This window comes from Olea europaea, unplaced genomic scaffold (assembly GCF_002742605.1).
Source record: "Olea europaea var. sylvestris unplaced genomic scaffold, O_europaea_v1 scaffold1020, whole genome shotgun sequence".
NCBI classification, from domain to species: Eukaryota; Viridiplantae; Streptophyta; class Magnoliopsida; order Lamiales; family Oleaceae; genus Olea; species Olea europaea.
In genome coordinates, this window is record NW_019227527.1 from 99,398 (window position 1) to 122,431 (window position 23,034).

The following is a 23,034-nucleotide window of genomic DNA, read 5'->3' on the forward strand; positions in this document are numbered from 1 at the left end:
GGTTGTGGAGAAAACAGAAAATCAAGAAAATTGCACTGGCAGTAGCAGCCTTGGACAGGAGTGGTTGATTCTTGACTGAGTTATGCAAGCAATGAAAAATTAGTACAAAAGCCTCTTCTCGAACTTTCTATCGGGTTTTCCTCATTTGGGTCGGAGCGGGTAAACTTTATTAGCGGGAACACTACTATTTTGCACGCTGAACCAGTCGGGTCAAAACGGACTGGTCAATCCAAGCTCGTCGGATTGACTCAGTCTGAATATTGAGTCGAACTAATCTTCGTTATATATGAAATTATTGGTCTACAAGAAATTAGCTGTCTATTTGGTACTGATTATGAAAATTAATTTTTTTAACGATTGGAGAGAAAAGTGGGATTACATGTGAGTGAAGAAATTAAAAATAACACTTGAAATAGTGAAATAACGATAAAAAAAATAATTTTTTAGGGTAAAAAAGTATTATCAAACGGAGGCTAAATTGTATCAAAATTAATCTATAGAGTTCGACAGTCCAACTCATTAAAGTCGCTACAACCGCCAAAATAATTGGTTAAGTCATGTTATCGATTTGGTCAAGCTCAAGTATAAATGTGGTTGAAAAGATTATCCCGTGCTTTTCTTGTAATGGATTTTTTTTGTTTTTCTGGAATGTACTTTTGGTCACATGTTGTGACTTTTCTTCTTTAGCCTATGTTACAAAAAATGAGTTTTGTAATGATATTTTTCTGAAAAATGTATAATTAAAAATTATAAATAATTTTAAATTTGTATGTAAAATTATTTTATTGAGAATAAGTTTTCAGAAAATGAAGCTCAAACATGGGCTTAATAATCAGATGAGTTTTAGAGTAAGTTCTACTACTTAAAATTTAATAAAAATATAACTTTTATCCCTACTAAATAGGGATTTAACATGTGTTTGAAATAGACAATTTTGGGTGGAGAACTTCTCGAACAATATTTGCCCCCTCTCCGGATTATACGAGATGCTTCAAGGGTTTTACGGCAAATAGTTCATAGGATTAATCAAGCTTTGTTGTAGAAAAACACCAAAGCATAAATGATTTTCTACCCAAACTTGAAAAACACAAGAGATAATTGCTTGAATATGAAAATAGAAAGAATGTTTTCTTGTGGAATGTAAAATCAGTTTCTCATATGATATTTTAATATATGTATTGATCATTCAACACTTATTTATAGATGTTAATCAATACCTCACGAATTGGTGCCAAAAGTCATGAAGAAATGCAAGATTCCCTCTAAAAGCCACCAAAAAACTAACTGAAAAATAGCCTCCGACGGTCACTTTAAATGTACCATGCAATCGCATGGTTTAACTCTATGCGGTCGCATAGTATATTTGTGACCGAGCCTTTTACGCTCGGCATATGGCCATGCGACCGCATGGCCATACACCATGCGGTCGCATGGTTAAACATGCAGCCGCCGTTTCAATTTTATGTTCCAATTTTGTTCCTTTCATTCCACGCACGTGTTTATTGATTTTGAACAACATATTTTCAACATGTAATAAATCAGCTTTATCAAATGAAGTTTGATATACGACCATAAAAACTTGATCAAATTTGGTTAGAATAACTCCAAATTCAATCTCAAATAGGGAGTCCTGTGACTAAACTCCCCCCCCCCCCCCACTCAAATAGGGAGTCCTGTGACTAAACTCCCCCCCCCCCCTATCTACACGTAAATTTTGTGAAACAAGAGTTTACAGGATAAGAGAAATTTGTCAAAGATCTTAGACGTTTTAATTAGAAGGTATTCTACAAAGTACTAACACTTTCATTTTTTTTTCATGCAAATGACGTGTTACGTACTGTTATATTTATATTTCAAGTGGAACATAGGAAGATATGACTAGCGTAGTAAGACTTCGACCCAACTTCCTTCACTTGTTGAGATCAAAATCATGTGTTCAAGCAAAAGAAACATTTGAGTTGCTATTATTTTAATGAGTGCTTAGCCTAAAGCCCCGTTTGATATCAATTTTGAACACATTTGTAGAAAATTTCGACCGTTGGTGACTATTTTATACCAATTTCATCTGACAAAGACAATACAAGTTACTCTATAATTTCAGACTTTATGTACTCGATATTTCCATTTTTGCCCTACATACATAGCACTTGTTAGGCTGTACAATTGAAACATCACGTGTCACAAACAACAAAAAATGGGGTAAAAATGGAAAAACAAAAAATTATTCTACACATTTCGGTAACCTGGTTAACTAGGTGAGTACACTGGGGCCCAGTACTCGTGGCAGAAAAATGCATTATTTTGGCCATAAATGGCGCCCAAACAGGGGCTAAAAGTATGGCGAACATTTGAAGGATACATCAAGATTACTTCAAAATACAGGGATATGACAAGTTATAATGGCGCGATAACTTTCATTACATTTGTAGAGATGCGATCTTTCTCGCTAGACTTCATTCCCCGTCTTTTATAAATATTAGGTTGAGGCATGATCTGTAGATAAGTGAAAAATAATATTCTATTGAACAAGACCCTAGGGACATACAATTTGGTATGAAAACCCATGAGCATTTTCAACGTGCAACACGTGCTGATGACTAAATTTTAAATAATTAAATGCATCTCTTTTTAATTGGTTAAACTTTTAGACGATATTGTTCAATATAGAATTATTCTCGCGTTCAAGTTTCATTGTCATTCACTTATGAAAAGTGTGCACGTAAATACTTTAATAAAAAAAATGAATCGGACTTATGCACGAAGACATTACCGTGCTTGCCAAACTTGCACGAAGACATTACCGTGCGTGCCAAACTTGCCCACGGCGTACAAACAAAAAGTAAAACTCCCCGATATAACAGATGAACCTCTATCTCTTATAAAACTTCCCCAACACGCTTAGGCCTATGAATCCGCTGTTCTCATGCCTTCATGCTCCAAAGGCCTCATTTTTCAGTTATCACCCCTACCCACCCCACTCGAAGTTTAAGCCGAAAAGTCACATCTTTATATTCCCTTTTCTTGGCTCCTACAACTCTCCAATCCTCATTTCATGCATTCCCGAGCTGCGTATGCAAAAATCACACTACTGTTTTTTCACTCTTTTCAACTTACAATCTATAATCATCAGCTGACATGGAAAGGCCGGAACAAGAATGCCTTTCACCAGAAATCGTGAGCCAGGGAGTCCAAAATTCCGGTCCCTACGCGGGTTCTCCGAGTTTTTCTGTCCGGGTCCGCCGGAGTTTGCCGGACTTCCTTAATTCTGTGAACCTGAAATATGTGAAACTTGGCTATGGCTATCTGCTCAATCATATTATTTATTTTGTTGCTGCGCCAGTTGTTTTAATGCTTTTTGGTACACAAATAGGCAAAGTAACATTCAGTGATTTGTGGTTGGAATATGATGTTTTGAACATCATTTCCTTGTTGGGATTCTTGGTACTGATTGTTTATATCTACTTTGATTTGACACCTTGTTCTACGTATTTAGTTGATTTTGCCTGCTACCGTCCACCTACTGAATTTAAGGTATGTGTTATCTCATTTCTCTCATTATTTTCCCAGAATGAAAAATGTGGTTATGTCAGTGTGTCTAGATATGCCTGGAAGCCAAAACATTGCTCTTTTTGAGGTAAAAATAACCAGTTTATAATCTTTATTAATCTACAGATATCCAAGGAAGAATTTGTGGAATTGGCTAGAAAATCAGGTAAATTCAATGAAGCAGCAATCAAATACCAGCAGCAAGTCCTCAAGAACTCAGGCCTGGGAGATGAAACCTATCTCCCTCGAATAGTCTTCCGTCCTGACTACCAGATAACCCTAAGGGACGGCCGGGAAGAGGCGGCAATGCTGATGTTCGGGGCGGTGGATGACCTCCTCGCCACCACCGGGATTCGAATAAAGGACGTAAATATCCTGATTGTCAACTGTGGGATTCTTAACACCACTCCATCACTCTCTGCAATGTTAATCAACCATTATAAATTGAGTCACAAAATACAAAGCTTTAGCCTAGGTGGGATGGGGTGTGCTGCAGGAATTACAGCTATAGATTTGGCTAAAGACCTTTTGGGTGCATACCCAGGTTCATATGCATTGGTAGTGAGTACAGAAATTGTGAGCTTTACTTGGTATGATGGCAATGAATTGGACATGCTTCAGCCAAATTGCTTCTTTAGGATGGGGGCTGCTGCTGTTTTGCTGTCAAATCATCAACTCGACCGATGGCATGCTAAATACGAACTGAAACAGGTAACACAACATGTTACTCGTCATTGTTTCTTAAAACACATACGGTTATTTTCACGACTTTTAGCCTCTGTTTGGTCAGGATAAAAGCTATATTTTAATTTAAGTCAAAATCCACAATTAATTTTAATCACATATTTCATGGGAGCTACAATTTTTTAACTATACATTTCATCAACTTTTATCAAAATCTCATGGTAAAAATATTTTTGCAGCTCGTTCGCACGCACAAAGGCATGGAAGACCGATGCTTCAATAGCATACAACTCAAGGAGGATGCGTCCGGCAAACAAGGCATCTCGGTCGCAAAAGAGGTGGTGGAAGTAGGTGGCCATGCACTCAAAGCCAACATCACAACCTTAAGCCCTTTAGTCCTTCCAGTTTCTGAACAATTCCATTTCTTCAAATCTCTTCTCTTCAAATCCAACTCCAACAAGCCTTACATTCCTGACTATAAGCTCGCTTTCGAGCACGTCTGCATACTGGCAACAAGCAAGAAAGTACTCGATGAAATACAGAAGAATTTGGATCTTACTGATGAATATATGGAAGCATCAAGAAAAACTCTTGAAAAATTTGGAAACACTTCCAGCAGTAGTATTTGGTATGAATTGGCTTATATAGAAGCAAAAGGCAGAATCGAGAAAGGGGATAGAATTTGGCAACTGGCTTTTGGTTCAGGTCTGAAATGCAACAGTGTTGTTTGGAAGGCTCTTACTACTGTTAAACATCAGAGCAGAAATCCATGGAATAATGATTCCACTTAAAAGTTGTTGCTTATAAGTATAAATTATTTTTTCACTCATAAGTGGTACTTAAAAAAAATTGTATGTCTTGATAAAGTAAACTTGTATACAGTCATATCGACCTTGTTTGGTCGAGCATTAAAATTTTACTTATCACTAAGTTTATTTATTTTAATTATAAGATGTACTTTTGCCTGTAAATATGCTTGGATAACTATAGTTATAAATAGCTTCGTATTACTTTAATACGAGCAGTAGTATTTCCAAGCTTAGATGATATCTATGTTGAAAGATAGGTCGAAAGGGTTTCATGATTCATTACCTACTCTAGCTATAGAATTCAAAATTGTTCAAGGGAAGTTGTTACTTATTATTATTATTATTATTATTATTATTGAAGAAGAAGATACACAACCATATAGTGTGAGCGTGTGTGGTCAAGCCCTTTATTTTGTCCAGGTGAAGCGCTCACCTTAGCAGACTTAGCCTTGTCGCATCCTAAACTCTAGTAGAATTGTCTCTAATATTTTTTCATGTTTGATTTGCTAAAAAATAGATTTGTGACTTCACATTATTTGTGCAGTGTCAATATTATTGTTTTATTGAATCGAAACTATGCTAATGCTTATTGTTACAACTGACAAGTCATCTTATTTTTCAAGAATTGTTACAAGGTGTTTTATTAATATGATTACAAATTGGGTATCCATGAAGTTATTACAATATTTTGTTGTTAACTATAGTTTAACGTACCATACAATCACTAAAAAAAAATAGCTTCAGGCACGGATTTTTTATTCCTGAAACCATGATATCCATTTCTATTATTCTTTACCAACGAAATATTACCAACCACAAATTCGTCGTTAATTGAGGGATCGCTGATAGTTACCAACTGATTACGCCGTAGGTAAAGAGTAAACTTTTTACTAACGAAATTTTCGTTGGTAAAAATCTAACCATTACCAATCGAATTTCCATTGGTAAATGTCTACCATTGCAATTGGTAAAAATTAGCGTTGTAAATAGCCGCATAGGTGTGAAGCATGGTAAAAAAAATAAATTATTTATTTATTTTTGTTATTGTTATTGTAATTTTTTAACTTTTCGCTAACTCGGTTGAAAGGTCCAAAAAAATTGTTTAACTACTTATTGGACCGCAAATTTATAGATAGCAACTCCAAAAACTTTATTGTGAACTTCTAATGCGGGATAAGAATTCCTTCAAAATTGATTAATACTAGCAACGGCAATTCCATTGGTAAAATGAACTACTATTTACTCATGGAAAATTCGTAGGTGAAATGTTGATACAGTTTTTAGAAAAAAGTTGAATTACATCACATACGAAAATGATGTTGGTAAATGATACATATATTAAACAATAACATTAGGTAAAGAGCATCCACTTTTACCAATGAAAATTTTGTTTACGATTTTCGTAGTTAAAAGTCTAATACTTTTAATAACGGATAATCCGTTTCTAATTATCGATGAATACAATTCGTTTGTAATTATCCGTATGTGAAAAGCTAATTTTTAGTAATGAATGTCTCAAGTGTTTACGTATTGTTATATACATTTGGTAATTTATAATTTATAGAATTTGTATTTATTTATTTATTATTTTATTGAATAGAAATTTTGTAAATTGCAATGCAGTGAAATTTATTTAGCTCCTTTTTGATTTAGCTAAAAAATTCAAAATTTTAATATGAAATCTAATTAAACAATTGATAAAAGTTGTGTGGATTTCATGAAATGTACGGTTGAAAATAAATTTTAGAAAATGGGGGCTAAACAAGGACTAAAAAATTATGTTATATAGGCAATGTTTCGTTGCAATTATTTGTACAGTTTTCAAACACGATGTTTATTGTGTTTTTCAATTCGTATGTCATGTCAGTAAATTTTGACGCAATCAATGATTGTTCATGCAAACCACAAGAAGACACATTAAAATTGAACATTGTGGACGAAATACCTCAACAAGAAAACCATTAACTCTTTCGACTTCTTAGATCCATTAAGTTCGATCCCTATACCATGAGTTTATCTTTAAGGTGCTTCACTCTTGAGTTGTAATATCTAATTTTGTTAGTTTTGAAAATTTCATGCAGGCTTAGTTGCAGCATGTTTGTTGTAAATACACCGAATACATTTGAAGATGCATGAGATGAAACATAACTTTGGTATAGACAAGGCACGTCACTTTCTGGGAGTTCATACGTTTAATATGCCAATTTGAATAAAGAAGGTGATACCCAAGTACATCGGGGAAATCAGTCGAAAAGGGTGTGAAAATCAAAGTTATCGATAGTCAAATTTTGGAGTAATGTAGATTTGAAGTCAATATTTTTTGTTTCTTTTTTGAATTGGTATTGTGTAATATGAACTCTTTCTTGTTGATGGATAACTAGTCATTTACATGAAAATTATAAGTTAGTTATATAGCTTTTTTCCCTCAATGCATATAATCATGTCTTGTCATTTGACCTTGTAAATGGTTTGCGCCATACTTTAAAACGGGTAGTAATTCGCCACACTATAAGTTATTTTTAAAATATATGGTTTTATCACACAAATTTTATTATGAAGGCTGGTATCCATGTTTATATCGAGCTCAAAAAAAAAAAAAAAAAAAACACATGACATTTATATGTTGATCAACAGCAAAATGTTTAAAAGAATGACAATATATTGTTACCATTTATGTTACATTGGTCAATGACTTGAGTAGAATCTCAAATTCCATTTCTCTTTAGTTGAGAATAGAAATATCAAAATGGAATCAAAAGGAAGAATTTATTCAAATGGCTGTTTCTATCAAAACAACTATCATAATGCATAATCATAAATTCCATTTTAAACATTCAGTTTAACAAATTTCAAAGCTTAATAATAATAATAATAATAAAACACTATTGAAAAAATTGTACATCCTCGAAAATCAACAAACTCTACGCCTTTGATATGTTCAACAACTTGACGATGTAATGATTCATGCTAAAGTTGATATCATTCCAAAAATAACAATTTGTGTAACTTAATTCTTTCGCTATCTTTCTTCATTAATAGTACTAGTGCCTTTCAGAACATCTCATCACATGATGTTTCTCAACTGCTGATCGATGTCTAATTTTCTTACATCACCCCAACTGCCTTTTTTTTTTTTTTTTTGAGGCAATATAATGCCTGATTAGACATCTTTTGGTACCATCTAAAAAAAAAGGTTGAACCCCAATCTTGAGGGCCCCCATCGCCCCCCGGAGCATTGTGAGAGAAGTGAATCGCGGGATGTGCTCTAATAGGTTAAGGAACAAGAGTTTACCTGTACATTGATACCCATAAAAAATCCAATTTCATATCTCAGGAATCAAATCCTCACATTACTGCTACTAGCAAAGTTGATATTACCTCATTCCTGTCCTTTGCACCACTGGATTATGCCTCGAGGGCATCTTTCGGTACCATCTAACTTGCATGGTCTACAAGTGGGAATACTGTTCCTTGTATGATGCAACATAACTTCTTTGTTTATAGGGACGGGGCAGGGTAGGACAGTGTGATCATCCCGTTCCAGCCTTGTCAAGTATTTTTGAGGGAAGTAAATAGGAGATATCTCGCTTAATTATTTATATATTATTATTTTTAAATGAAAAATAGAAAAATATATATTCAAGACAAGTTTGAGAAATTAATCTGGATTGGGAAAAGAATTTTACCATTCCTATTTTTGGAATACTTTGAATAATAATTCTATTGTAATTAGATCGATGTCGAAATTGAACTTATCATGCTGAGCAAAATTTTTCAAACTCGCTGATTTAATGTTAAACGCCAACGAAGGCTCTAACCTCATGTTCTTGTTGCACTTTAGTCTCATATCAACTTTTAGAAAGAAGCTACACTTTTTAAAAGGAGAATATACGTCTTCGACCTTTTACTTCCTTTGTAGTCATGTTCTCATTGGATGGAGGTCATCCAAAATAACCTTAAAATTGCATCGAGGAGCATAATGATCTGACAAATTTAAAATGAAAGAAAGAGGAAAGAAAAGACATTGATTTATTTTCTACTTTTTGTCCCTCGCTCCTACCAACCGTAATCACTTCGTATCCCAGTTAGCCTATCACCGTACAAATGATACACAAATCCCGTCAACAAGCACCCATAGTGGAGCTAGAAAATTCATGATGGGGTAATTTGAATGAGAAATATACATGCATTATGTATATGTTAAAAAGTTTCAAAAATTTTATATATACATTTAGAGAGATTTCAAAATATTGATGGGCGATTGCCATCTCCCACGCTCATGTGGCTTCGCCACTAACTAGCAAACAGTGCAATAGGGTAAAATTTGGGTTGTCAACCCATATTACAATCACAAAAAAAGTATCATTCCATTTGTACAGAAATGAAATTTACAAAATTAATACAGAAATTTCACATGGGTGGGTCGCATGCTCCATGTGAATAAAATAATGCCAAAAAACCACCCTCTCGTGTCTTGTGAGGGGTTTCACAATCCCTCCTTTTGTACATGAAGGATGGTTGCAGAAAAAATTGGGAGTTCTAATTTTTTTAATTCATTCTTTTTTCAGTCATTTTTAATGAAAACTATTTTTTCTCTCATTGCCCCTCAAAAACTAAGTCACGTGCTCACGGTGGTTTACTGGGGTTAAAAGTGCAACGAAAGTTAAAGGTTGGGGACTAAATTCCTCCTATTTGAATGTTAAGGTCCAAAATACAATACTCTTCACTTTTTTTTTTTTTAATCATCCATTCATGTGTGAATTTATTCTTTAGTTTTATGAATAATTCTATTTGTAATGAATTGGGGGTACCGAAAATTGTCGTCCCTTTCACAACGCATGCAAGCTCCACAGAGCATAGAAATTTTCAAATGTGATCCTCCACTCCCTACTGTGAATAATAAATAAAAAAATTAAGTAAAAAAAATTATATACATATAACATTATCACAGTTCTATTATTTGTTGTGCTATATGTATCTTATTACTTACATACGTGTACATGATTGTCAACGGAAAAAAGAAAAGTTCTCTAATTTTTTCTTAATATACTTTTAATCTATTTATAAAATTTTCTGCAACTGGGATTCTGACCTGTGAATCTCATAAAGACGGGGTAGGGGTTGGTGGGTTTGGGGTATGGGGTAGCATATATCCACATGTAGCATTGTCTAAAACCTTCTTTTGTCTGTTTATTTTCAAACCCTCCCGCGAAGTAAATCTTTTGCCTTTTTTGATTATCTGCAATTTCACTTCAGATAAAAGAAGAAATTAGGGTTCTTTTCATATTTGTCTTTTTTGCAAAAAGTTGCATTCGCATTCGTTTGATTTATTTAGAATACTTTTTTTTGTATTCAATTTGAAACAGAATAGATCTGAATCTTCATTCCCTTTACTTTTCGATTTGTGATTGGATTTGAACTCAGTTCAATTGGTGTTAATGGAAGACGCTAGTCAACAGAGCCTCGATGGATTCGCCTCCATCCCATCTTCTGGTTCGTTCACATCTTGATATATATATATATATATATATATATATGTGTGTGTGTGTGTGTGTGTGTGTGTGTATTTATAGTTGTAATTATATTGATTGGACTTCCTTTTTTTCTTCTTTTTTTTTTTACCGGGAATGTTGCATTCGGATTGGAAAGGTTATGTATTCATGTTAGGATTTGGGATGTTATAGTTACATGCTTCCAATCTGGTTTCGAGATTAAATGCAAAAGGAGCATTCTCTGGGATTTTACGTGACAGTGTTTTTGAATTGAATTTGGGTAATTTTGTTAAATTGGCTTTGCTCAGAGTTCAATTTTTTTTGAGTGAGGGTTCTCTCGTTGACATGATTATGATAACAGCTGGAAATTATTGTGCTATTTATTGGTCAAAATACACACAAATTCTGATAATTAGAGTTCTTTGTAAATCAATTTCATGCAATATTCAAAATTAGAGAAATCTTTAAATTTTTCTTTTCAAATTATAATTTTCTCTTATTAAATGCTTGATTAGCTACTGTCAAGGTTAAAACCCTTTGTTCTTTTTACCCCTTTTTATTATTCCGTTGATGGTGTTTTTCCTTCAGTTTGGTTTCGACCATCAGACTTGGCGAGAAAGCCTGTTGCCAAGCCATAATTTACATGCATTTGTTTATGCATTGTGTTAATTTAATTGGGGAACTTGTATTATCAATAAATTGGATCTTCAATTGGGTTCTGTTTCTCTTTCTATTGCCTCTACCCCTTTCAGCCAAACAAATCATAAAATTATGGTATGCCCAATTTCTACACCATGGCCATGGGTTGCTCAATTTTATTAATCTATTACACAGCGTTCTTTTGATTTTTCTTGATCTGCATTTTGATAAGCTGCGGATTGCCTTGGTGGATGCAGGTGACAGGGCTGTTGATCTTCATAACTTGGCAGAACAGGTATGCAATAAACCCATCCTTAAATTATCGAGTTTTTCTTCCTTTATCAATATGTATTGGTTAGATTAGGTAATGTATTTCGTTTGTACATTCTTTTGATCTATTTTCAGCCACTTTCGCCGAAAGATGAACGGATTGTGTCTGCAAACCCTTCTCCTGACACAGCCATATCTAGGGCACCAGAAAACACTAAAGATCAGCCTGCAACCTCAGTAACAAGTGGGGCTTTCAGCACTATGTATCCTTACAATGCTTATACTCAGCAGGACCAGGGCATCTATTACGGAGGTTTGTTCCAAATTGCTGCTAATCTCATTGCTTCGTAATGACAATATGTTTTCTTTATGCAAAAACACACCCATCATTGTATGGTGACCATAGATAATCATTCTCGCTTATGCGATTACATTCTATTTTCTCACTGTGAATTATATTGTCTTATCATTGGTAGTGGTAGTTTAAAGTTTCGTTATTAATTTGTGAATTATTATAGAAGATGATTTTGGGCCTGAATATTGCGGTGTGTTATCACTGTTAAACTTGTAGTTCTAAATGATGACCTTTTAGGTTAGAAGTTCATATCCTTCATCTATTGAATTGTGATCAGTTTCCACTCTCTAATTAATATCCTCTATGATTTTTTAGAAGACAATTCTGGGAGAGGTGTAGGTAATGTGAGATTGTGAAGGCAAATGAACTCCAACACTTTAGTTCTAATTTTATATCAACTCATAGCAAGAAGGAATTTGAATGAAACCAGACATTGGGTCATGTGGGTTTTGTTGTTGTTGTTCTTTTTTTCTTTTTTCTTTTTTGGTTCAAATACAATCATGTTGCTTTGCTCTAATGATTTCTGTTTCTGCTTCCCGTGTTATGTAATTTTAGATTACCTTTGCATTGGTCCAGGTTATGACGATGGCACTGGTAACTGGGATGAGCATTCTAACTATGTTAACGTCAATAACTTACATGTCATACCTCCGGTGGGTATAAATAGTTTTTCTTGTCTGTATTTTCAATTTGCTAGATAGAGCTCATCATACGCTGACTGTTGTATTGAACCTTATTTAGGCAATGTACAATGATAATCCACCACTCTTCTATCCTACTGGCTATGGCTTTGATTCCCAGATGGCATATGGACAGTTTTCTCCTCTTCCTAGCCCTCTGTCTCCAATAATGTTCGATGGACAGTTGTACTCTCCACACCAAATACCTGTGTCGTCACCTTATTATCCACCCTCAGTTTCTCCTGGTCTGCCCCATGTTACTTCAGCATTTCCTGTTTCACAGTCAGAACTGATGCCACCAGAAATTAGTGGCCAACAAAATCCTATGGACTATGCACTTTTTGGGCCAGGATCTGGTTTCTATGTGCCTTTTGGAGCTTTTGGTGGAGGGGATATTTCTGGAAGTAGTGGAGTTGGTCTCTACAAATTTTCGGGCGACTTTGGATCTAGTGAATCGCTGCCAAGTCATTCAAGCCCTTTAGACACAGGCAAGTTCATGTCTCCATTGGCGGCTGGGACTGCATATCCCCATTCAATTGGCATACTTGGTTCATACGAGCAAAATGTTGCACAGGTGGGTTATATATAGCACATTCAACAAATAGACACATCAACATGCACGGAGGATGAAATTATGTTGTGTTTTTATTGTCACGATGACTGTTGTATTGCTTGCATTGAGTTACTCCAAATGAATATTGACCTACTTTTTTGTAGAATCATAACTATCTTACAGCAATCATGAATACCAGAATAAAGGACTTCTGGCTTACTTTGAGTAGATTAGATGCCCAAAGAAGATGATTTTTTTTTCTCAGGGCACAAGGGGTGATTAAATAAAAGTAATTTAACATCCTTTCCAGTTTATCTTTTCGCCATTTCACATGTTTCCTTCCAATTGGCAAGATAATTCTCCAGTTTGTATTTTGGCTATTTTACCACTACGTTTACAGAAATCATAGTCAATATTTCTTCTTACTAATTAATATACATGGGAAACATGTAATTCTTTTATTATATTATGTTTTGTAAAACAACATTTTGTAACATTAAAAGAACAACCTATCTCTTCATATTTCTTCTTATATGTTTCTTTGACATTAAATATTGGTCATCATTCAGTGACAGTGACATGATGGGTGGTCACTGGTTGGATACATATCATAATGAATGTTTAATGAATGTGAAACCTATCTACCCAATTAGATTTATTGATACCTGCGGGCCTTGATATTTAATTGCTAATGTTTCAATTGCAGACTTCATTTCAGGATTATGGATTGACGTCAAGCTCCTCAGCTAGACGTTATCCGCATGCTGGCTCTTACCAGCGCGGTTTGCCTCCTAATCGGAATCAGTCCTCTACTGGCAAGGGTGCAAGACACGAAAAGGATCGAGACTTTATCAGTGCTTCTTCCGATGCATTTGGTATCTCAAGTGATCGAAATCGAGGGCCAAGGTTTTCAAAGGCACTGAGCAAAAGTTTACCTGGAGAGGGCACGTCTTCAGGTGTTCATAAAGATGTTGAATCTACTTCGGGCTTTGATATTAGTCAGTTCAATGCCCCAGATTTCACTACAGACTATGAAAATGCAAGATTTTTTGTCATCAAGTCCTTCAGTGAAGACAATATTCACAGAAGTATTAAATACAATGTTTGGGCCAGCACATCACTTGGAAACAGAAAACTTGATGCTGCCTATCGTGAAGCAAAGGAAATCAATGGAATTTGTCCAGTCTTTCTCTTTTTCTCAGTAAGTTTATTGAACTTCCTAAATGACAAAATGTGTGGGTGAATCTCCACTTGCTTGTAGTTAGGAGCCTATTTGACAACCATTATTGTAGGAAAAAAGAGTTTCGAATAGTGATTGTTTGGAGAATGTAGTTAAAAAGGAGGCAAAAGTTTTTGGTATATGTTAGAATATTTTAGTGTGAAAATGTGGTTGAAAATGATCTTGTAGCAAACCATAGAATAAATCAAAGTGTGTTGAACAGGCACTAAATTACCTTGAACAAAAATTTGTGTTGGCACAAAAGAACTAGAAATTGCTTCGCCCTAATAATTTTAGTTGTGGGTGCCTGCTGAATAAGCATTTAATCCAGTAGGGATTCTAACTTCTAGTTGGTCCGCGCGATTATTTATTGCTTATTGATGAACATGAGTTGTGACTTTCTTATCTCTACTGGGCATATTATATCGTTAATAAAATACTACATTTCTGAGCTTGCGGTCTCAGCTGACCTTTCCCCTCCTTCCCTGTTTCATTTTTTATTTTTATTTTAAAATATCTATGTTTCATTTTGATACTTGTACATGTACTAAATCTAGGCTTTGATTGCCTTCAGGCCAGTTCTGTCACTTTTGACCCATTATTCGTGCCGCTATTAATTTTTTCTGGGAAATACTATAAATTTGTTTTGCTCGACCTCTCCATGTCCCAAAGTGTAGTATTTTTGGTGCAAGTCTCACATTGTATCTAGTTATTTGACTTATTTGTTTTAACTAGTAAAGCATATAATTTTGTCGTTGATCTTGTATGCACTAAAGCATTTGTTAAATGGAGCTTGCATACAGATACCTTTTGGTATTGTTGTTTTGCTCATTTCACTCTTGTTAAATCTGGTTGTTCTAACAATCGGCAGGTTAATGCTAGTGGACAGTTTTGTGGGGTAGCCGAGATGGTTGGACCTGTTGATTTTGACAATGATGCCAAGTACTGGCAGCAAGATAGATGGAGTGGGCAGTTTCCTGTTAAGTGGCATATCATTAAAGATGTACCCCATGGTAGCTTCCGCCACATAGTTCTTGAAAATAATGACAAGAAGCCTGTTTCTCACAGCCGAGATTCCCAAGAGGTATGAGTGTCTTTTAGAATACTTTATCTACCAATCCTTTTTGAAAGTGACATCAATTCAATTTATTTAAAAATAGCTCTCTGTTAAATTCCTGAATAGTAATTACACCTATAGTTAGTGACATTCTTAAGATATCCCTATCTGAGGTGAACGGTTACTTATTAGTTACCTTGAAGTATGCTCCATGACCTCCCTAATATCCAAACCCAAACCCAAACCCATGACCAGCGACCCACCGTCGATCCACGTCCAACCATTCCTCTGACTGGCGATACTGCGTCGGACGGAAACCCTAACCCATACGGCCCCACGCCACAAATAAAGCCATACCAATCTGGGATGCAAACTCAGATCACACCAAATCCAGTCACCATTCTGGCAGACGCGCCTGACCGGAGCGCAGTGCAGGCGATTCCGAGGCCGGCGGTAGGTTGGGAAGGAGCACACGCCGTTGGAGCCGCTCGTCGGCGCCGGAGAACCAAAATGTCAGGCAGAATGTCCCCAGTCTAAAATAGGGCTGAAATTATGGCTCGTGTCTAGGAATTGAAAGGAGCGTTGGAGGAATTGATTAGGCTAGTGGGAAGTGGGTATGAAATGGGTCCCAAGAAGTTGTTATGTTGCCACAAGTGTGGGGTAGGTATGGATGAGTATCCAGCTGTTGGAAAACAAGCATCGGGATTGAATAAGAAGGAATCGGCACATAATCAAGTAAAGCAGGGAAGACTTGAAATCACTTGCGAGTCTATTGATCAGATTGAAACAGACGAGGGACAATCTAAGTATGACAAAGGTGATGTCTTAGAGGGGTTGGATGTGGTTGAGGTCGACGTACCGAGAGGTGGTACCTTTGTCTAAAGAAGGGGAGCCGAGTATGGTGAACTTGGAGACAGTAACGATGAGTGCAATGGACGCAGTCTCACACGATGATGGGCTTTTACTAGGTGACTAAGGGACGAGGCATGTACTGTCAGGGGTGATAGAGCACGACGTGACACCTTTGACAATTAGGGTTGCGAACACATATAATAGAAGGAACTCTAAGTCAATGAAGGTAAGTGACTTGGGGACGGAAAAAGCACTAGTGTTGTGGGTAGATGGAGCCAAGAAAGGAGAAATAGAAAGTGATGTTATACAGGTGGAGGAAATAGGGGAATTGTTTGGATTCGAAGTTGGACACCTACCTTCGAACTGTGTTCTACAGAAAATTCAGGATTTTAGTAACTTAATAGGCGTGTCTTGTGATGGATACGAAAACAGATTACTACAATTGTTTGAGGATTTGGAGGCCAATAGGGGACAGGAGATGAGTAAACAAGAAGGTAAATTAAGAAGAAAGGGCGATCGTGAACTTAAGAGGCTCGAATGGTCAGTTAATTATGATGGCAAGGGTGGTGAGTCCAAGAATGGAGTACTGGGGAGGGATGCTGGACTGTTGAAATGATACCACGAATCATTAGCTGGAATGTAAGGGGACTTAATGAAGTTGGGAAAAGGATGGGTGTTCGACATTTGCTAAGGGGCTGGGGAGCGGATCTTGTATGCTTACAAGAAACCAAGATGGAGGTCATCTCGAGGGCGGTGGTTAGTAGTTTAAGGGGGGGACAGCATGTAGGGTATCAGTTTATGGGGTCATCAGGGGTTTCTGGAGGCATATTAGTCATGTGGGACACCAGAGTGCTTGAGATGGAGGAGATGAGTGTTGGATTGTTCTCAATTTCGATGTCGTTCAGAAACATTGGGGATGGATTTCAGTGGATGTTCATAGGTGTTTATGGGCCTAATACTGATTATAGTAGACGGGGCTTGTGGAATGAACTGGCTGGAATGATGGCTTGGTGGAATCTACCAACGTGTATAGGAGGTGACTTTAATGTGGTTCGATTTCCTATTGAGAGGTCGAACGGTAGGAGACTCACGGGGGCTATGGAGGATTTTGCAGACTTTATAAGGAAGAATATGTTGGTGGATTTGCCTATGATTGGAGGAGATTTTACCTGGTCATCCAATCGGGATCAACCTGTTCTTTCTCGTATTGATAGATTCTTGATATGCGGAGAGTGGGAGGTTAAGTATTCAGATGTCATTCAGAGAAGATTGGGGAGGGTGTACTCTGATCATTTCCCCATTATGTTAACTGGGAACAGGACGGGTGGAGGACGAAGGCCTTTTAGGTTCGAGAAAATGTGGTTGAAAGTTGAAGGTTTTAGGGAGCAAGTACAGATTTGGTGGACATCTTATGATGTCAGGGGGTCTCCTAGTTTTGTGTTGGATCAGAAGTTGAAGTCTTTGAAAAGAGATTTAAAGAAATGGAATTAGGAGGTTGTGGGCAATGTGAACTGTCGTAAAATTCAGTGTCTCTCCAAGATTGATGAGTTGGATAGGTGGGAGGAGAGCCGAAGGTTGGTTGGGGAGGAGAAGGAGAAACGTAGAGCATTAAGGGAAGAATTGGAGAGGTTGGTGGAGATGGAGGAGATTGCTTGGCGTCAGAAATCTAGGGTTAATTGGTTGAAAGAATGAGATAAATGTACTAAGTTTTTTCACAGGATCGCTAATTCTAATAGGCGCAAAAACTCTATCACAGCGTTGGAAGTGGATGGGATAACTTATGAAGAACCACTCGAAATTGGAAGCCAATTGGTGAATTTTTATCAGAATCTATATCAGGAGCAGTTTGAGTGGAGGCCAGAGTTGGAAGGATTGGATTTTTCTACTATCACGGAGGATGATGCCAGGTGGTTAGAGCGACCTTTTGAGGAGGATGAAATCAAGGAGGTAGTTTTTAGCATGAACGAGGATAAGGCCCCTAGACCGGACGGTTTCTCGTTCTCATTTTACAAGGCTTGTTGGGAGGTGGTGCGATCGGAAATTTTGGATGTGTTTACATATTTTTTTGAACGTGGCAGGTTCCAGAAAGTTCTAATGCTACATTTGTTGTGCTGATCCCTAAGAAATCGGGAGCGATCGACATTAAGGACTTTCGCCCTATTAGCCTAATCTGTGGGGTGTATAAGATTATTGCGAAAGTCCTGATGAACAGATTAAAGGAGGTGCTCGGGAAAGTAGTGTCCAAGTTTCAGAATGCTTTCGTTAAAGGTCGCCAGATTTTGGACTCTGTGCTTATAGCGAATAAATGCATTGATTCAAGGTTGCGTTTGGGAATTCCCGGGATGCTATGTAAGCTCGATATTCAGAAGGCATGTGATCATGTGAATTGGGGGTTCCTTTTATATATGCTTAGGAGGTGCGGTTTCGGGGATAAGTGGTGTAAATGGATTCAGTTCTGTATTTCTACTGTTTCATTTTCAGTTATGGTCAACAGAACGCTGGTGGGTTATTTTTGGAGTAGTAGAGGATTGCGGCAAGGAGATCCACTATCCCCATTGTTTTTTGTTATTGTGATGGAGGCTTTCAATAGGATGTTTGAAAGAGCTGTGGGAGAGGGTTTGGTAAGGGGCTTTAGGGTTGGCCAATTGCAGGTGTCTCATTTGCTATTTGCAGATGACACGTTGATCTTATGTGATGCGGATGATGAACAATTCAGGAACCTGCGTCGTTTGCTCCTATGTTTTGAAGCGGTGTCTGGATTAAAAATCAATTTGGGGAAATCTGAGGTTATTCCAGTTGGGGAGGTCACTAACGTGGAGGAGTTGGCTGGCATATTGGGATGTATGATTGCACAATTGCCCATGTTTTATTTAGGCCTCCCGCTAGGAGCACGGTTTAAAAGTACACATATTTGGAATGTTATGGAAAGAATGGAGAGGAGGTTAGCAGGGTGGAAGCGTATGTATCTTTCTAAGGGAGGCCGACTTACTCTTATTAAATCCACTCTCTCAAATCTCCCCACTTACTTTTTGTCATTGTTTCCTATTCCGGTTGCAGTGGCAAATAGATTAGAGAGATTTCAAAGAAAATTCTTGTGGGCAGGGTTAGAGGAGGAGAGGAAAATGTTTTTGGTTAATTGGGGTACTATTTGTTTGCCTATGAGGATGGGGGGCTTGGAGTGAGGAGCCTTGTTTTGTTTAATAAAGCTTTATTGGGCAAGTGGTTGTGGCGATTTGGAGTGGAGAGGGAGAGCTTTTGGAGAGAAATCATTGGGGCAAAGTATGGTGTGATGGAGAGGGGTTGGTGTACGGTTGAGGGTCGTGGCTCCTATGGGGTGAGTTTGTGGAGGTATATCCGACGGGGATGGAGTGATTTTAGGGACAAACTAAATTTTGTGGTGGGAAATGACACTGATATTAGATTTTGGGATGATAGTTGGTGTGGCGATCAACCGTTAAAGGAGGGATTTCCCTCATTGTACCGCATTGCGTTAGAGCCTGCTGCTATGATGGGTGATGTACTTGACATCCATAATGGGGGCTGTAGTTGGAATATTACTTTTGGGAGGGATTTCCAGGATTGGGAATTGGAAGATTATTCGTTGTTTTTGACCGCTCTGCATGAGATACAAATTCGGGTAGGAGAGGGTGATTGTAGCAGGTGGAGGTTGGCTCGAGATGGTATTTTTTCAGTCCGCTTATACTTTCAATCCCTTTTGGGATTTGTGGAGAGTTCATTACCTTGGAAGATGGTGTGGCAAAGTAAATTGCCTCCACGGGTAGCATTTCTATTGTGGATAGTTATGAGGGGGCAGGTGTCAACGGTGGATAATCTTCGACGAAAAGGATTTAATGTAATCGAGTGGTGCTATATGTGCAAGAAGTATGGAGAGACGATTGATCATTTATTCATTCATTGTGATGGTGTACGTTGGCTTTGGAATAGTATTCTGGCTTCTCAATCAATGGATTGGGTGCTACCTAGGCGTATAGAAGACGTGGTGCGGGCATGGAGAAGAAAACTTCTCGATAAGGATAGCAAACTTCTCTGAAATTTTATCCCGGGATACATTGTATGGTACATATGGAGAGAACGGAACGATCGATGTATCGAAGACCAAACAAAGACAATAGAGCAGATAAGAGAATTATTTTACTTGACTTTGCATACTTGGTCTAATACAGTGGCTAAAAATCCTGTTGTAGGGTTACTTAATTTCTTGTTGTTCCTTTCATGCTTAAAGTGATTATATACCTCCCGTGTACTTTCTTTTAAGGAATAAAATTCTCTGATTACCTATCAAAAAAAAAAAATTCCTGAATATTGTTAGCATTATCTTTCGATTGTCAATTGTATCTCTGTGCCTACACGAATACATCTTCGTGATCATTACTTGTCAACTTCATTGTGGTACAAGTCCTGCCTTCTATGTTCATTTTCAAAGGAGAAATTGAATCACATCGATTCTGTGTAAAAATTGTCTCTTCGTTTAGACGGCGAAACCTTTGGGTTTTCGGGGTTTGAGTTATTCAAGCCGACGTTCTTGCTACCACTTCGTCACATCATTGCTCGCATAGGGGCTTACCTCCAGGTGGGATGCTCCCCTACCAATGTATTTTCACATCCAATAGTTTCGGTAGATCGTTTAGCCCTGTTCATCTTCAGTGCAACAGCACTCAATCATTGTAGTCAGAACTGATGATCAAGACAGGATTCAATTACCAAAAGAAGATGATGCAAATTCTTCTGCGACTTGAACTCAACTCAATATGCTCATTTTTCTAGGACTCGTAGGAAATGATTTGAGACGGTCGTTTACCTAATTCGGTGAACACTTTTTGTTTAATGAATTACTGTGTTTTACTCTCATAACGAATGTCACTTTTCTTCCCAAACACTCAGTCAACCCATTCTTGGTCTGCTTTGCCCTCATGGTGTTTATTAGTTACAAGAACAGGCCCTTTTATGGGCCAGTTAGAACTTTGGTTGTATGGCGGACTGAGTGCTTCACTTTATCGCCCCGTATATATACCATAATACTTATCAAAAATATCCTTGACCTTTATCTGGAAAAAAAGGGGGAAAAAAAACCTTGCGCCTTGTTGCAACGTAATTCAACCTTTAATTGTGATCTTTAACCGCTTATAAGATGGAATGTCTGTGATGGAGGGCAATACAGATATATTTTGAAGACTTGGCATAAAAATCTTTAGATGGTACTTTTGTTTCGGTTGATTGTGACTTTTTTTCCATTTTTATTCAGATTGCAATTTTCTAGTTTAAATTAGATTAGGTTTTATTTCCTTAGTTTCATACTTAAATTAGGTTTGTTTTAATCCTATATATAGAGGGTTAACACTTTGACTTTGAATACAATCTAAGAATTCTCCCTCAATATTCTCTCTTTCTTGCATCAACCCGTCCCCCCCCCCCCCCCCCCCCCCGCCCCCCGCCCCCCCCCCCCCCGCCACTTCGATCCCCGCCTTTTCTCTTCTTTTAGTACTTGCTAATTGGGTTTTGTGCATACATCCATCAGTTTGACAAAATAATATGCTTAGCCAAACTCCTAGTTGGTCCCATCTTGACTAGTTTAAAACGTTTATGTGATGCTTGCACCCGTCTTAACTTATATTTTGTTGATCAATCATCCTTTTCAGGTGAAACTGGAACAAGGAATTGAAATGTTAAAAATTTTCAAGAACCATAATGCTGGGACATCTCTCCTTGACGATTTTACCTACTATGATGAGCGAGAGAAATCCTTGCTGGAAAGGAAGGTCAAACAGCAAGCCACTTCATCTGGAAATACAGCGGCTCCTCTCCCTGCTGCTGATTCAATAAATCAACTGTCGGATAACCTGGCTGACACACTCCGTTTGGACAGTGGTAAAACGCTGCCCAAAACAGAATTGGAGTAGCCAGTAGACTTGAGCTGAAGTAGTTCATTAAAAATTTGAAGTTGCTGATGTTAATCTTTGAGGTGGTATTATCGTTCACCTGGGACCCTCTCTCTCTATCTCAGTTGGCATTAGTGGTGAACATCTTTGACAGTCCTAATACTTCTCTCCCCTTCATTTGTTAGTTGTTACTTCCGTAAGTAGGTGGCACTTAGTCATATAATTCAAGGAGGGTTGTGGATCTCGCTAGCATGATGCTTTGCTGATTGTACTTTTGGTATTCTTCTTTTTAGTTGTAGTTCAAGACAATTATTTTGAACTGCTGCGCAGCAGCCTGTAAAAGCTCCAAAATTGGTGGCAATTTATTGAAGGAATGAAGCAAATGGATTATAGGCATATGCTTTCTACTTTTTTGTGGCTGGAAGTGGTAAATTATTTGATATTTGATTGTTTTGTATCCTTTGCTCATCTTAAAATTATACACTCTTCTAACCTTGAGAAACAGCTTGAAAGGTGGTTGAATATTATACACACATACGTGTATACAAAACAAACCCCACCCCACTCCACCCCACGCCACCGTGCCCTGCCCTTGTAGCTAGTAGACGAAGAGTTTTGACTACATGCATGTGTTTAGATTATAACTCGCCATCAAACAAACAAATATAAACCAGTTATTGCTTCCACAGGTCGCTCATTATTGTGATCTTTACAGATTTGTACTTGTTTTTGGTGATTTTCTTGCTAGTCCTTGAAGCGAAAGTATGTTTTGTAGCGTGCTTTTATTTTCTGTCACTTGGAAAATTTGTTTGGCTTTTAACTAACCCGATTCATTTGGTGTAATTTTTCTTAATGTATCAGCGACAATTCTTGTAACAGTCGAATATTCTTACATCTTCACCATGCTCTTAATTTTAGAAGTACACACCAAGTATGATCATTTGCTCGTACAAAGGCAGAAGAGGACTTCAATAGAGGCAG

The 23,034-nt window shown here is 37.3% G+C and overlaps 2 protein-coding genes across 3 annotated transcripts; both read left to right on the forward strand.

Annotated features, from left to right (window-relative positions):
• The first annotated feature begins 2,949 nt into the window (after nucleotides 1-2,949).
• On the forward strand, nucleotides 2,950-5,171 carry LOC111372678 (3-ketoacyl-CoA synthase 15-like). Its single transcript, XM_022995059.1, has 3 exons — nucleotides 2,950-3,531; nucleotides 3,673-4,257; nucleotides 4,470-5,171. The coding sequence occupies exons 1-3, from the start codon at nucleotides 3,136-3,138 to the stop codon at nucleotides 5,019-5,021; spliced, it is 1,533 nt and encodes a 510-aa protein (XP_022850827.1). The 5' UTR covers nucleotides 2,950-3,135; the 3' UTR covers nucleotides 5,022-5,171.
• A 4,980-nt stretch (nucleotides 5,172-10,151) lies between these two features.
• Nucleotides 10,152-22,462, forward strand: LOC111372679. 2 transcript variants are annotated; one of them, XM_022995060.1, is made up of 8 exons: nucleotides 10,152-10,532; nucleotides 11,428-11,465; nucleotides 11,576-11,753; nucleotides 12,351-12,448; nucleotides 12,537-13,049; nucleotides 13,735-14,229; nucleotides 15,119-15,331; nucleotides 21,814-22,462. In XM_022995060.1, exons 1-8 carry the CDS (start codon nucleotides 10,478-10,480, stop codon nucleotides 22,072-22,074), a joined length of 1,851 nt encoding a protein of 616 aa, XP_022850828.1. In that variant the 5' UTR covers nucleotides 10,152-10,477; the 3' UTR covers nucleotides 22,075-22,462. The 2 variants fall into 2 exon arrangements, with proteins under 2 accessions (XP_022850828.1, XP_022850829.1); XM_022995061.1 differs by having other exon boundaries at nucleotides 10,153-10,532; nucleotides 12,372-12,448.
• The last annotated feature ends 572 nt before the right edge of the window (nucleotides 22,463-23,034 follow it).

Bases quoted from the DNA above. Each gene is read 5' to 3' on its own strand.
- LOC111372678 (XM_022995059.1), top strand. From the start codon at position 3,136: ATGGAAAGGCCGGAACAAGAATGCCTTTCACCAGAAATCGTGAGCCAG. The intron at 3,532-3,672 runs GTATGTGTTATC...ATTAATCTACAG, and splicing joins GTCCACCTACTGAATTTAAG to ATATCCAAGGAAGAATTTGT. The intron at 4,258-4,469 runs GTAACACAACAT...ATATTTTTGCAG, and splicing joins CTAAATACGAACTGAAACAG to CTCGTTCGCACGCACAAAGG.
- LOC111372679 (XM_022995060.1), top strand. From the start codon at position 10,478: ATGGAAGACGCTAGTCAACAGAGCCTCGATGGATTCGCCTCCATCCCA. The intron at 11,466-11,575 runs GTATGCAATAAA...ATCTATTTTCAG, and splicing joins TTCATAACTTGGCAGAACAG to CCACTTTCGCCGAAAGATGA. The intron at 13,050-13,734 runs GTGGGTTATATA...TTTCAATTGCAG, and splicing joins ACGAGCAAAATGTTGCACAG to ACTTCATTTCAGGATTATGG.